At 49.4% G+C, this 13,996-nt stretch overlaps 6 protein-coding genes across 6 annotated transcripts; 3 read left to right on the top strand and 3 right to left on the bottom strand.

Annotated features, from left to right (window-relative positions):
* Positions 1 to 133: 133 nt before the first annotated feature.
* On the bottom strand, positions 134 to 1,097 carry N7518_010334 (uroporphyrinogen-III synthase HEM4; the record flags this gene model as incomplete). Its single annotated transcript, XM_057191260.1, has 2 exons — positions 134 to 765; positions 827 to 1,097. 2 exons carry the CDS (start codon positions 1,095 to 1,097, stop codon positions 134 to 136), a joined length of 903 nt encoding a protein of 300 aa, XP_057037396.1.
* Positions 1,098 to 1,362: 265 nt separating this feature from the next.
* Positions 1,363 to 2,884, bottom strand: N7518_010335 (complex I NDUFA9 subunit family protein; the record flags this gene model as incomplete). Its single annotated transcript, XM_057191261.1, has 8 exons — positions 1,363 to 1,800; positions 1,847 to 2,005; positions 2,055 to 2,196; positions 2,244 to 2,335; positions 2,391 to 2,485; positions 2,538 to 2,600; positions 2,661 to 2,674; positions 2,739 to 2,884. 8 exons carry the CDS (start codon positions 2,882 to 2,884, stop codon positions 1,363 to 1,365), a joined length of 1,149 nt encoding a protein of 382 aa, XP_057037397.1.
* A 1,163-nt stretch (positions 2,885 to 4,047) lies between these two features.
* Positions 4,048 to 5,020, top strand: N7518_010336 (HIT family protein; the record flags this gene model as incomplete). Its single annotated transcript, XM_057191262.1, has 6 exons — positions 4,048 to 4,087; positions 4,155 to 4,276; positions 4,423 to 4,491; positions 4,669 to 4,761; positions 4,823 to 4,837; positions 4,913 to 5,020. The coding sequence occupies 6 exons, from the start codon at positions 4,048 to 4,050 to the stop codon at positions 5,018 to 5,020; spliced, it is 447 nt and encodes a 148-aa protein (XP_057037398.1).
* A 311-nt stretch (positions 5,021 to 5,331) lies between these two features.
* N7518_010337 (CRAL-TRIO domain-containing protein) lies at positions 5,332 to 7,115 on the bottom strand (the record flags this gene model as incomplete). The annotated part of the gene is made up of 4 exons (XM_057191263.1): positions 5,332 to 5,804; positions 5,852 to 5,951; positions 5,998 to 6,039; positions 6,087 to 7,115. The coding sequence occupies 4 exons, from the start codon at positions 7,113 to 7,115 to the stop codon at positions 5,332 to 5,334; spliced, it is 1,644 nt and encodes a 547-aa protein (XP_057037399.1).
* Positions 7,116 to 7,530: 415 nt separating this feature from the next.
* Positions 7,531 to 8,361, top strand: N7518_010338 (DASH complex subunit DAM1; the record flags this gene model as incomplete). Its single annotated transcript, XM_057191264.1, has 4 exons — positions 7,531 to 7,842; positions 7,915 to 7,969; positions 8,032 to 8,092; positions 8,160 to 8,361. The coding sequence occupies 4 exons, from the start codon at positions 7,531 to 7,533 to the stop codon at positions 8,359 to 8,361; spliced, it is 630 nt and encodes a 209-aa protein (XP_057037400.1).
* An 861-nt stretch (positions 8,362 to 9,222) lies between these two features.
* On the top strand, positions 9,223 to 11,031 carry N7518_010339 (uncharacterized protein; the record flags this gene model as incomplete). Its single annotated transcript, XM_057191265.1, has 7 exons — positions 9,223 to 9,274; positions 9,327 to 9,563; positions 9,616 to 9,723; positions 9,789 to 10,114; positions 10,163 to 10,591; positions 10,647 to 10,856; positions 10,912 to 11,031. The coding sequence occupies 7 exons, from the start codon at positions 9,223 to 9,225 to the stop codon at positions 11,029 to 11,031; spliced, it is 1,482 nt and encodes a 493-aa protein (XP_057037401.1).
* Positions 11,032 to 13,996: the final 2,965 nt, after the last annotated feature.

A 13,996-nucleotide genomic window follows, 5' to 3' on the forward strand; every position in this document is an offset into this window, starting at 1 on the left:
GTATTTAAGTAAAACAGCTGCTCCGTAACACTACCTGACTGCGCCTTTAGTCCTAATCTCAAGTTTATATACTTATAGTTCCATTTTACATCTACTTATACACAAAATACATAGCTATACAGATCCCCATCCCTCAGATCCCACTCATAAACTTCTCAATCCCCTCAAGCACCCCCTCAGGACTAGGCCTCGGCGCACAAACATGCGCCTCAAACCCAAATTCCTCACGCAGATGATCCCGCGTCGTCGGCCCAATAGTAGCAACAAAAACCTGCCCATTCCCATTCCCCGTTCCATTCCCCTTCCCATCCCCATCCCCATCCGCAAAAGGCCCCAACCCAAGAACCCTAAGCATAGCCTCACACCCGGTCGGCGAAAAAACAACCACCCAAACCGCCCCATCCGACGACCTGCGCACCACATCCGCGAAATCCCCCTCAAAGGACCCCATCACGCCCGTCTCATACACAACAACCTCCTCAACCCCGACCCTTCTCTGCACCGGCAACGCCTCATCCATCAGCGTCTTCGGGATGATATCCCTGCGCACTTCGCCGACCAGGAATAGGAGCGAGGGCTTGTGCGTCGGGTGCAGGGCGTCGTAGTGCTCGAGGATGAAGCGCGCGAGGTTCTCGCCCGTTCCGGTTTCTGCGCCGTGGATGCTGGCGTGTGGGAGGTGTTTGTCGCGAAGGGTTGTTAGTGTGCGTGCTGTGGCTGGGCCGACGGTGTAGAGGGCTAGTGGGGAGGATGGGGTGTTGAATTGGACTGGATTTGTTGGTGTTAGTGTTTTGGAGTCTGGTTGGATTGGGGGGTGTGTGGTATGTACCGTCTTGTTCGTCTTCGACCATCTGCGCGAAACCCTCTACTGCGCGCTGGCTGGTGAAGATTAGACCGCCGTATTTTCGAGGGGTTGGGGCTTCGGTGTGGAATTCGCCGCTGGTGAATCGGTCGCGGACTTGGCTGAGGTTGTCTTTGTGGAAGCGGTGTTCTAGGACTGGGATGAAGGTTGGGGTGTAGTTTTGTGCGGAGAAGAACTCTTCGTAGCCATCTTGGGGGGAGGATTTTGTTTTTAGGAGGAGGATGGGTGTTGGAGGCATTGTAGGTTTGGCTTGGAGTTAGTATGAGTATGAGGCTGAAGGTGAAGAAGGTGAGACGTAGGTAAGGTTTGGAGGTGGGATATGATGTTATCGGGTGCGGGTGCGGGGAGTTCTGGGGAATTGGGTTTTTGATATTCGCGGATGATCAAAGTTGCATCGTTACTTTATGCTTGTCTACGAGTCTACTGTATACGTTCATGCACTCATCCAACAAAGGAAATCAACTTGGGTCTAGGAAGGCTTATTTACACATTAAAAACACAAACTACTGATCGTCCAGCACATGCACGTACCGCTTGTCCTCCCGGCGCTCACGCTCCGTAGAGGGAGGCAGATCGTAGTAAGAGGCACTACGGTAGGCCTGCAGGTAGTGGAAGGTCAAGTTGGCCAGATCGGCGGTCTCGTTCATACCGAGGTCCTTGAAGGTCTTGGCGGTCGGGTCAATCACCTGGTCAATGAACTCGCGCTCCACCTCGTCGGCGGACAGGGTGTGCCACCACAGGAACTTGTTGGCGTAGTGCGCGAAGGGCTTGAGGAGAACCTTGGGGACGTTGATGTGACGGCGCTTCTTGATGATTTCACGGTCGACCAACTGGGCGATTTCGGCGGTGGAGTAGTTCTTGGGGCCGTACAACTCGAAGGTTTGGCCGGCGGTACTGTCATCGTGCAGCATAGCCTCCAAAGCGGAACCGACATCAATGGCCTAGAGGGTTAGTTCAATAGCTTGTCCACCCGGGAGAATAACTTACGTGGACAGGCCAGTAGCGCTCGTTCATGTGGTTGGCGGTCAAGACATTGCCCATCTTGGCCAGTCTGTGGAGCAGGTTGTCCTCGAAACCGAACATTGGTGCAGGTCGCACGATTGTGGTCTCGGGGTAGATCTTGCGGACAATCTCCTCACCCCATCCCTATACATTATCAGCACTCTCGCTCTTGTATTCCAGTGGATATGCTGACCTTGGTGGCAAAGAACTCGGAAGGCGAGTCACGGCGAGCGTTGTAGGAAGAAACGTGGATGAAACGGTCGACATCGTACTTGGCAACAGCATCGGCAATACGCTCGACACCATCGACGTGGACATCCTCGTATGAGAAGTTCCTGGGTCGTCAGAAACTATTCATTCATGTATACCACACATAACTCACTTGGTGGGATATTGGCGACCGACAAGGTTGTAGACAACATCGGAGTGACGAACACTCTCCTCAATGGACTGGGTGTTGCGCAGGTCGTATTCCTATACAGGGTCAGACACTCCACATTCAACAAATATGCGTAATACGGCTCCATACCATGAACACAACTCGTCCAAGGTCACCAGTGACCTTCAAGTGTCGCTTCGCCATCTCCTCGCGGTAGGGAATGACAACGGTACATCCCTGGCGAGCTGCGGACCATTAGTCTACGGTTCAATTGCAGTGCAGCAGACCTCAACCTACCAAGCTTGTTGACAATGTAGCGACCGAGGAAACCAGTAGCACCAAAGACCGTCGCGGTGTGACCTAGAATTGCGTGAGCACATCGGGACCGAGCGTAGCATCAAATTGGAACGGCTTAGCTACCTCCAATGGAAGACCTATAGAAAGAGCGCGTCAGTAAGCAGGACATTAAAGCTAACCACAGCATCATTGATCGCTTACCGGCCACCTTGGACCTTTATAACGGGCTTGCCAGTCCGGGTGATGCGGACATCCTGAAGGTTGCGCTGGAACTGGGGCTGCACCCGCGGGACTGGCACAAAAGGCCGGGCGCCCAGGGCAGTGTTGATGGTGCGAGACTTCTGCATGGTCTCTGGCTGGGTATATCTCTCGAGACCAGCGAATTGGAGCGGAGTGTTGCCAAAGGGCGTGGTGATGTGCGGTCTTTCGCAGCGTCAAGTGGGAAGAACCGCACGGGACTATTGCGCTAGTCCTGATTTGGGAGTACGGACCACCACTTTAACAAATCACCTTGTCGTCTTTCTTTTTTATTCTTGGACTTGGCTGGTATGATAGCTTCTAGTTGTTGATTTGATTTGAATTCGGTGTATTTACTGAAAGCTATGAGTTAGTATATCTACAACCTCTGTAGGAGAAAATCCCCGTTTTGATCTGACAACACCTGGACTGTGATTGGATGTTCCCCAGGCTTTATTCATGTCTATAAGAATCGATGTTATATCCATAGATGCTTTTCTATATGCAATCAAATTATAGCTAATAAATTGGCTCCTGCTAGCTACCTACATTCATGTTAAATCCATGCTCGGACATTATTCACCAGTACGTATAAGTAACCAGGGCTGTTCGAGGATGTATATCTTGCCAAGGTAGCTCTAGAAGCCATTCATTGTATATAGGACAAAATAGAGATATCAAGTTGAACCCATAGAAATAGCAGTTTACAGCATTGCAAATAGGAGGAATAGAAGCTATACAACATAGATAACTGCATAGCAACAACATACATGTCGTCAATAGCTGCTTAAGGATACAACCCTATACACTATCTACACGGACCGACGTTATGCACAGAAGTACTCCGTATTTCCCAATAACATACCATAAAATATACAAATCACAATTGTCTAAGTATGGAAGTAATTAAAATACAAATATGCAAAAGCAAAAGAAAAAAAATGACAGCTGTGTCATTGTGTTTCCAAAGATTTATAAGAGGAGTTTTGTGGGCAAATCACGGCCATCTCTGGTAAAAGGCAAGAAATGGGTTCTGCACTAACTTGTCCCACTCCTCGAATCTGCTTCATGGACTTAGTTTATAATACCCCCATTGCTAAGTTTGGCTGTGGTCTGGACACGGGAACGGTCGGAGTTCGATCCTCGTCAGTCGATTCATTCCGCAACCCCGCATATTCTTTTTTTTTTTTTTTTTTTTTCAAATTGAACGCTTACAACATAGCTTCACTTCGAGATCATTTATCAAGACCTTCAAATTTTAAAGCTGTACAAAATGTCGTCCGCTGCCTGTATATTCTGCAAGATCATCAAGGGTATGTCCATTTCACACTATAGCTACTCCGTACTCTATCGCAATGTCCAGTCGACACGTCATAGCAGAATATGCATTGACTGACCTGCTTCCTCGGGGCTATACAGGTGATATCCCTTCATTTAAGCTCTTTGAGAGCGAGAAAGTCTTCGCTTTCCTCGATATCCAGCCGCTGAGCCGTGGCCATGCGGTGCGTATTACTTCCTACCCCTCTTCCCCGCATCCGGCGTGTTCATCATGGCGGGGAGCGAAGTTGCCAAAACTGCCATGATAGCTCCAGCGATTCAAGAACGATAATTCGAGAAGAAGAAAAGTCCAAACTGACAGCATGTGCAGCTTGTCATTCCCAAGTTCCACGGCGCAAAGTTGACCGATATCCCTGACGAGGACCTACTCGAGATCTTGGTAAGTCGAGAGAACAACCCAGGACAACGAAGATGGTGAAGAGGAGAGTCTATGTCTTCGGTCCGATCGGATTCGATTACATATCTTCGGGGACCTTGGGGGCAACCCCGCAAGGTCCCTAGAGACCCGGGATTGGATTGACGAACAGGGGTAGCTAACCAAGATGTACGCCCACAGCCCGTCGCGAAGAAGATTGCCAAGGCCAGCGGCGCCGAGGATTTCAATATCCTGCAGAACAATGGGCGCATTGCGCACCAGGTCGTTGACCATGTGAGTTTCAGTTGGGGATTCCTCTAATAATTGTGCCGTGCTAACCAGTCGTCTCTCATAGGTCCACTTCCACATGGTATGCTCTACTATCTTTTGAATTTTTGGTCCTACGCTAGAAATCGCCTTTGAATATACACTGACAAGATAATAGATTCCCAAGCCTAACGAGAAGGAGGGTATGTCCATTGGTTGGCCTACACAGGAGACGGATATGGCCAAGCTCAAGGCTCTTCACGAGGAGATCCAGTCGAAGATGTAAACGGCTTTGGTTTTGGTGACAATGAATTCAAGAACAATGAAACTGAGTTATCTCTATTTGTATCGCCTCTGATTTAGATCGCTGTGAACTATACAGGTTCTTCTGAAGGAAGAGTTGTAGGACCTCTGAAGTAGGACCCGGTTGGATTTACCCAGGGCTCTGCTGTTGAATGTATACCAAATGTTCATATATCCTCTAGTTAACAAAAGCCAAGTCTGTGTATACTACACACATGCAAATCAAAACTCTATAGTTAGCAGGTAAGCATGACACCATTTAACTCATGTACCGCGACTCATGTACCGCGTAGCTTATGCCGATGTCTCTGCTCCCTTCTCCAAGCCAGGATAGAAGTTAATCTTACCACCGCCCTGAACGATATTGAGTCTGTCGTAGAGCGAGCGAGCCCGGACATACGGGTCAAGAACCCAGTATTGCGCACGCAGCTGCTCGATCAAGCTATTCCGCTTCTCCTTGGCAGCAGAGGCAGCGTCGGTCTTCTTTTTGAAGCTGGTGCTGATCCACTCAACGGTGACATCCTGGATCTCCTTGGCGAGCTTTTGGCGCTCGGCCACCAGGGTATCTCGCGTTTCCTCGTCGGCCATCTTGGGATTCTCGTTCTCCGGCACCTCGACGTATTTATATTCCCAGTCTTCGTCGCCTTCGAGCTCTTTCAAGATCTGGCTTGGGTGGATGTATTGTTCGAGATCCTGACGGTTCTTCGTGAAGTGAATCTTCGCTGCGACGACTGGGTCGAGCCAGCCCTTGATAACGCTCCAGATGCCTAGTTTGGTCAGAAGGGGGTTTTATATATGGTGCTAGGATACGAACTTGAGAAGATCCAAGGGGCCTTGTGGATGAGCACTGCTCCGAGAGACTCGGGGTAGTTGGCTTCGAAGCACTTGATCATGAACTTGACCGGGGCGTAGTCCTGGAGATATCAGTATAGTGTCAAGCACGTAGAGACGAAAGCTTACCATATTGGCCATACCAAAGTCCGTCATATCAAAGATAATAGTCTGAAGAGTCAGCTCCCGAGACAAAATCCGCACACCGGAATACTTACCGCAGTCTCGATCGGCGGCGCAAGCAACAAACGCGCAGTCTCGATAGTATAAACAGTAAAGCGCTCCAATCCTTCATTCTCCTGATCACCAGCCCGATGCAAGCGCACGCGGACAACACAGATCGGCCGACCAGTCCGGTCAACACCGTGCAGGAAACTCTTACCTAGACGTATCTGCGTCAGGAAGTCCTCACCCTTCTTCTTCTCAATGGGATCAGAGCCCTGCGACATCTTCAAAGCCAACGCCTCGCCGTTGAACATGATATCGTCGTCGACATGCATTTCCAGCAGTCGCCAGCGCATCGTAGAAATCAACATAACAAGCGCCTTCTTGATGTCCCACTTGCGTGCCCGCAGGAACCGAAGTAGCAGCGAGTCCGGGTTGTCGCCCTTCACCATGTTCCAGAACGCTGTCCGGATCTCCTCGGGCTTCATGTCCTCCAGCGCTTGCTTGAACTCCTTGGACTGGCCGTACTTGTCGTCGCCGTCGGCGAGACTGATTGAAGCTATGCTGGTACCGGCGCCGCTGCTGGGAGCGCTTTTCATCTCATCGTCATCGCCGCGGCTCCAAATTCCCCACCGGCCCTTGGACTTCTTCTTATCCTGGACTGGGGCGGGTGCTGGGGCTTCACTGGGGGCGGCAGACACGGGGGCTTCGAGTTCTTCGAATGTGAGGCCGAAGACTTTGAGTGCCAGGACCCAGAATTCTTGCAGCTTCACTTCTTGCTCCGGAGTGAGGTTCCCAACTGTTCCGGGGGCGAGTTGGGCGGGCATCGTCGCGAGCGTATCGATTACTCCGAGGAAGGGTTCTTGAGACAGCTGGGGCTGCGGAGTGATTGTGTCTTTAGGATTGAAGTATCTGTCCTGGAGCCAAGCGCCTCCTCCGACAACAGCGAGAGTAAATGTAAGGGTCCAGAAAGATGAAGCCTTTCTTGGTTCTGGGTGCGTAGAAAATGGTCGCGTGAATGAATACCGAGCGACAGGGAACTTGGCCGAAGGATAGAGACGACGTAGGATTGTGCCACGCATAAGCAGTATGATCGAGGTGTTATGGTGGTATGAGTGAGCACTAGGTCTTAGCACTGGGAGATAGGAGAAAAGAAATTGTAAGAGCGCCGAGCGGAATCGACAATATGACGATGCGGGGAAGATCATTTCCTTATAGGTAATGTAGGGTAGAACGAGGAATCAATTAGAGACATGGATTCTTATGTTCAAGTCCATGTAATACATCTACATTGTACAAATACAGTTCTCATCTCCAAATTGCAAGTATAAAAGTTGTCGCGTGCGAGACATTTCCGGGGAGATCAACAATCCCAAACACAACCCACCGACATCGCTCTGACAACAACCCACTCTTAACAATAACAACACCCAGTTATTTATTGTTGGCCTATTATCTCTCGCCAGCACTCCTATCAGATTATCAAATACAAAAGACATGGACGCACCTCGGTCATCCTCGCGCCCGAGACCCTCATCCAGGCCCACAACCCCTCTACGCCCAAGCTCGCGATCTTCACTACGAGAAGCACACGGATATGGAAATAGCATTGGAAATGCAGGATACACACAACCTGCCATCAATGCCTTGGAGCCGCAGTTCGCCGAGCTGGCCGATTCGATGGCAGATCTCGAGGCCAACTTCATGCACTTGCAGTTGATGCACGAGAGCCTGACGCGCTTCAGTGAGAGTTTTGCCAGTTTCCTCTACGGATTGAATATGAATGCATTCTGTGTGGATTTTCCAGAGGTATGGTCGCAGACCGGTCGCCGACAATTGTGGCAGTGGTAACAGCGCGAGAGGGTTGCTGATTCGACATAGGCTCCGATTCCGGACTCGTTCAAAAAAGCCAACCAGGATGAAGAAGAAGAAAAAGGTATTGCGAGGGCTCTCATCTGTGGGAACTACATAGGTGCGCTGGACTGGGTTTGCTAACAGGCCATCCAGAGATGGAATCAGAACGAACACGAGCGCTTGATGACGGCGAAATGACTTTTATGTGAGTCTAGAGGGCGATGCGACCAATCTACAGGAGGACACTTGAGCTAATGATTCTCACGCTCCAGGACTACGGACACGACTTTTGTTGAGAATCCCCCGAGCACCACCTCCTCCTCTAGACCGACGTCCAAGTATGCTGCGGGCTCAAGGGGAACGTCGCGTGGCACTGCTCGTGGTACAGCAAGCAGCCGGTATACTACACGAGGCACTGCGCGCGGTGGGCGTGCTAGCGCACTGCCTCGGGGCAGAGGGACTGGGACTCGGTAACGGATGTTGAATGCCTACAATGACCTGATTATGAACAATTTATTATTCATGCTGCATGTTTGACTATTAGCGTCCAAGAGCTGGACCTTTACCTATAGCGTCCACTGCAGTGGGTTGGCGCATCTGCCATTCATTATGATTACCTAGAAATGACCATTGAATGAAACTATCATGTCACCCAGAGGTTGTACAACATTAAAACCCAGTCTATATACTCTGTACTTGAATACTAAATCACTAAATACTTCCCTACACAGAAAGACCAAGGTCAGCTTCTGCCTTCTGCCATCTGATCTTATCCGGCGGTATCGGTCAATCGGAGGCGAAAAACCACCGCCCGATGGCAAACCAACCTCCCCACTACTTTTTGAGATCCTCAGGGAAACTTGACCCCATTCAGTGCATAATAGACTTTTATATTTACATTCATTGCTGTTGAATAGGGTCGTATTATTCCGAACTTGGTAGTGACGTCGAACCAGGTCATACGCAACGCTTTGTGGACTGTATAGCTTCCCTCTGTTCGTCTACTATTGTCCCTATTCACTTGCTATCGTGAGTTCTATTGTTCTGGTACGCTCTGTTTGGTCACATCGTTGATATCTGTTTATACAGTGCAATGCTGGCCCTATTCAGCAGGAGTCCTTGAGGCTGTACCTGCTCTCTGTAACCAGCCTTTCTCTCCCTTGAATTCTCTTTCAACCTCCTCTTCTTGTCTCCACGTCGGTAGAAGTCTGGAACTTCTATTAACGTGTTTCTACTGCATATCTTTGTGTCGTGTTCTGATCAATCCTAACCTTCTCCTTTCCACCTTATCTCTTTCATTCTCTCTCCCGTCTAACCATACTCATGTCGCTCACTATGGCGACTCTCGATTCGGTCCAGCTTCTTTCTGAAGCTGCGTATGGTTGTGGTAAGAATGGCAATTGTCGTGACTCATTTGTGCCCAGCTGACCTCCCGCTAGTACATCTTGCAGCTATTCTCTCCAAGGACGAGAAGACTGCTGGCCAGTTCAGAGAGGAGTTCTGCAAGAAGTACAAATCGCTAGCTCCGTTTTCAAAGACAGAAACGGTTGCTGTTCCAACTACTGGCCTCCGAACTGTGGCCTCCCTCAAGCCGAAGTATCACTGTTTGAGTTGCACAGAAGTATGCCTGAGTTCCAAACGAGCAGAGCATACTGCAGCGACTGGGCATGCATTTTGTAAGCCAATGGTTTCTGACTTTTCAACTTGTTTCATACTTATACATGGCAGATATCGAGTCTCGCAATCGCTTTGTCTTCTGTCAGAAGTGTGTCGATTTCATCTATGACCACACCCTCGACAGACTCCGTGGCCCTTCTGCCAAGTTTGAAACCCTCGGTGAGTTTTAGGCAATTCAAGAATATTCCACTCACGGACATCGGACATCTACTAATATCTGGTAGATGGGCGGTCCATTTGGGCCGAAGACTCAGCCACCGAGGTCTACGTCAAGAGCAATGCTTACAAGAACCCATGCGCCATCCGCGGCGCTCGTGGTGTCTGGAACATGGGTCAAACGTGCTATCAAGCTTCTATCTTGCAGGCCCTGCTGCACGACCCTACCCTCACTGCCTATTTCCTAGGAGGTGGCCATGATGTCCACACATGCATGATCAAGGACTGTCTCGCCTGTGCAACAGCTGAAGTCTTCATGGAGTTTAACAGCGCCGAGAGAAACGATGCAGTCTCTGCAGCCGTGCTTCTTCATCATGGCTGGCAGAAATCCAAGGCACGTCGAGGTCCGAGTTGAGCAACAGAACTTGCTAACTAGTTACAGGAAATGCGCGGATACCGCCAGCAAGATGCCCACGAATACTTCCAATTCCTTGTCAATGAACTGCACTCATCTACCCCCGGACATGTGGATAGCTACGATAAGCCATGCGAGTGCTTCTTCCACCAGATGTTCTATGGCGAACTGCGCAGCAGCGTCATGTGCCACAAATGCGGCCAAACTACTAACACCCACGACCCCATGGCCGATCTGAGTCTTGATGTCCAGCTTCAACACAAGAAGCGCAAGCTCGGTCGGTCTACTTCGTCCACTACTGGAACACTCATCGGCTGCCTAGATAGCTTCACTGCCGCTGAAGATCTCCACGCCGATGCTGCTTACCACTGCGAAAAGTGTGGTAACACCCCCCAGCGGGCTTCGAAGCGCCTGCTAATCCGAAAACTCCCTGTTATGCTTTGCATGCAGCTGAAGGTATGTTTGAGTTCTGGCTCCCTTGGAATAAGATTTTATGCTGACTTTCCTACAGCGTTATGAACACTCCTCTAACTCATCCGAAAAAATGAACGGTCATATCGACTTCCCTTTGTCTGTGAACATGCTTCCATACACGGTCAAAAAGGACAACCTTCCTGTTGACATGTCGAATTACATTTACGACTTGTCTACAGTCATCGTCCATCAAGGGACAATGGACTCTGGACATTATTATGCGTACACTCGTATTGACCACGACAAGGTTTGTTCTATACCCTCGTCCCGTCTGTGTCCGTGCTAATGAATTACCTTCATAGTGGGTATTGATGGATGACAATAAGGTCACCATCGCCGGTGTGGCGGAAGTCCTCCGCCAGGACGCATATCTCCTGTTTTACAGCGCCCGTTATCTCCGGGCTGAGAAGGTTAAGAAGTAGATCCGTTGTGCACAGCTAGGCTTACAATACAATTAATCAGTCTCATACGTCGATAGCCACTTGATTCCTTCGCATATACTAGTATCACGCTGTATTACTGTAGACTTGGACTTCAATTTCCGGGATCCACAGACAGAATATCGGAGGGGATCTGATTCGACATATATATCCTGGTCGACGGGCAGCTGAGAGATTCGGTCACGGTCAATAACGTGCCATGGCCGGGGTGGTCCAATCTCAGAAATTCCAACCACCGCTGAATCGCATTGTGGCGAACACCCAGAAGAATGAAAAGAATGCTTCTCGCCCAGAAGCGAGCCAACAGCCATGAAGGCCCTCGTGTCAGTCTTTCCAGTTGCTCCCGAGACACCATCTCGTTGCTCTCTGATGACCAAATCAAGACCAATTAAGAACGAGGGCACGATGGATTCTCTTCATCCTCATTGATCGTGATATGATTGATTGAGATATCTCGGTGAAGAACTCCTGCCTGTTGCAAGGACTGATGTCCTATAATGCAACCCAGTGAAATCCCGACGAAGCTGACAGCGTAGGTGGGAAACGTCTGCGGTATCTGGTAGCCGTAAAACGGCCACGTCGAGCTCTCGAGCTCTAAGGGGAGCCGATCGTATATTTGAGGACGTCAAGAAGTGAGCCACGTGGCCGCGATAGAAATACTGCTGGCCACGAATCTGACTTCAATGATCGTATGGATGAAGGACATCAACATCTCCTCAACTTAGCTATGGTCAAAATATAGACACCACCAGAGTTCATGGTCCATGTCCATGTCGTTTTGCGGACCGGAAAAGTGATGGACCTTCAGCATCTCGGGTTTGTTGCAATTTGCATGAAGACCAGTCTTCGAGTGTCTTGACCTGAGCTGATCAACATATGCCCTCCAATCTGATTATATCCCAGCACACTGAAAATAATGATTCGCAATGTAAGAGATCTTTGACCCCTGAAATTGAGAGTGAAATCGTCGAGCTCAATTTGTGGCTCGTGATTTCGAAGCACTTGGATTCTGGACTCTGAAGCACGGACTTGCGGTTTCCAATGAGCAGTAAAGTGTGTTTAGTTTTGACTGAATAACAATGTCGAATAGCGTGGTATCGTGCTGGGTGATGAGTTGAGCGCGTTTATCGGACTCAGAGGACCTTGAAGGCACAAGCAGGACCTTGAAAGGACAAGAAGGAAGGACCTTGGGGACACGAGTAGGACCTTGGAGGACGGCATTAGGGATCCTAGCCATGGACCGATATAAATCGATGATCGCCAAGAGGCCTCTATAGACATTGAATTGATTTTCTTTGGCTCGCTTGGTGCATTTCGGAAGGTTCGCGGTCACCCCTGGTAGCTAAGGGCTGGGTTGATCGACAGACTCATGATTGATGAGGAGAATATGGTTCCGATGTAGCCAGGTGCTAGATCAAGGCAGGGAGGGCAGCATGGGCACGAGTGGCAGGATCCCATTTCCACCTGGGAATATATAATCGGAACATGGCCAGGGGCTAGACAACCTGGCCACGTCGAAAGGAACACCCGGCAGCTTTCGATTCCTTCATGAAGTGAATACACTCGAGAACAGTCCAGTCAACCAGTCTACCAGATCACCAAGCTTCTGAGTGACTTCAGCGTTTAGACAGCAAGGCTAACTTGTATGCCCTTGAGGTCGGTTGGAAGTTTTCATCGAGACCAGCTGGGGTGGAATGGGAGGATGGATGATAGGAATGAAGATCAACCTATATATATAATATATTAGAATGAAAGATGGATGTAGAAGTGCCGAGACTTCACCTCAGGAATATACAAGCTTCCAGGTTGGCAAGAAGGAGAAGAAGAAGGAGAAGAAGGAATCAACTGAGGCTAATTAAATAGCTAGCAAACAAGGCACGTGCCTCAATACAAGGTTACACACATCCGTAAGGAACAAACATTCTTCTCTTTATGCTAATATGCAGCCGCTTATGTGCTATCTCTTTCTGTTAATCACCACACTTTTTCTGCAGTCTTCTATGACTCCAAATGGCAATATAAACCCACTGATTTGCTTCCCCGAGATAATCCTGGTTATCCTGGCTATTCCAAAACGTATAACCTAATTGACATGTGGACGTCCTTCTTGACTTCGCCCTGATTTCCATATCTAGTCTAGGCCAACTGTTCCATGATTGTGGGGAAGATGCCCACAGTCTTTGGGAACGGACAGAGGAAGCAACAGAAGGGCTCTGTTTCAAGAGCAGGGAAGTCACTTTTGCTGTATATTACGGCTGCCAATATCCTAGCATTCTGAAGTACGTAGATTCAAAAGAAAATACGAAATGGTGGCTTTATGCACATAACCTTATGAATTCCTGGTATGTTTCATTCACAAGAGCAGCCCACGTTGTCTTCATAATTCGAAGATCTCGAAAATGTTTCGAATAATAGTAACAGTATCTATCAATAGCCCCTTGAAGAAAAGTCAGCTAAGACCAACGTTGAAAAGTGAAGTATAAGACCTGGCAGCCTGAGGCGCCAAGATGTGGTGATCGCCCATTGGTCACATGATCCACCCAAAATAGCTAGCGCAACTCAAGCGAGTTGGCCCGTGCCCTATTCCCCATTGGGGCAGCACACAACGCAAATTCCAACCCTAACTCCTGTCTCTGTTCTTAACGCCCAACGCCAGCGACCCTCGTCCCGTCAACAACCCCGTCAACTCCCAGGTCCCACCTTTAAAACCTCAAGATGACTCACGAGAGCGTTTGGTACAGCCGGCCCCGCAAGTAAGTCGAAACCGCACCACGCACACACCAGGCACTATCTCGAAAAAGAGCGATGGGGCTAACTGGGATTTCTCTCCGCTCGATAGGTACGGCAAGGGCTCCCGCGAATGGTGTGTTTACCCTGCTATAATTCCCCGATGAACGATCCAGTCGACACCGAGAATGAAACTTGGAGGAAGCCTGGATGGAATCGG

This window comes from Penicillium psychrosexuale, assembly GCF_028828465.1.
Source record: "Penicillium psychrosexuale strain IBT 29551 chromosome Unknown utg000006l, whole genome shotgun sequence".
In the NCBI taxonomy this organism is placed as follows: Eukaryota; Fungi; Ascomycota; class Eurotiomycetes; order Eurotiales; family Aspergillaceae; genus Penicillium; species Penicillium psychrosexuale.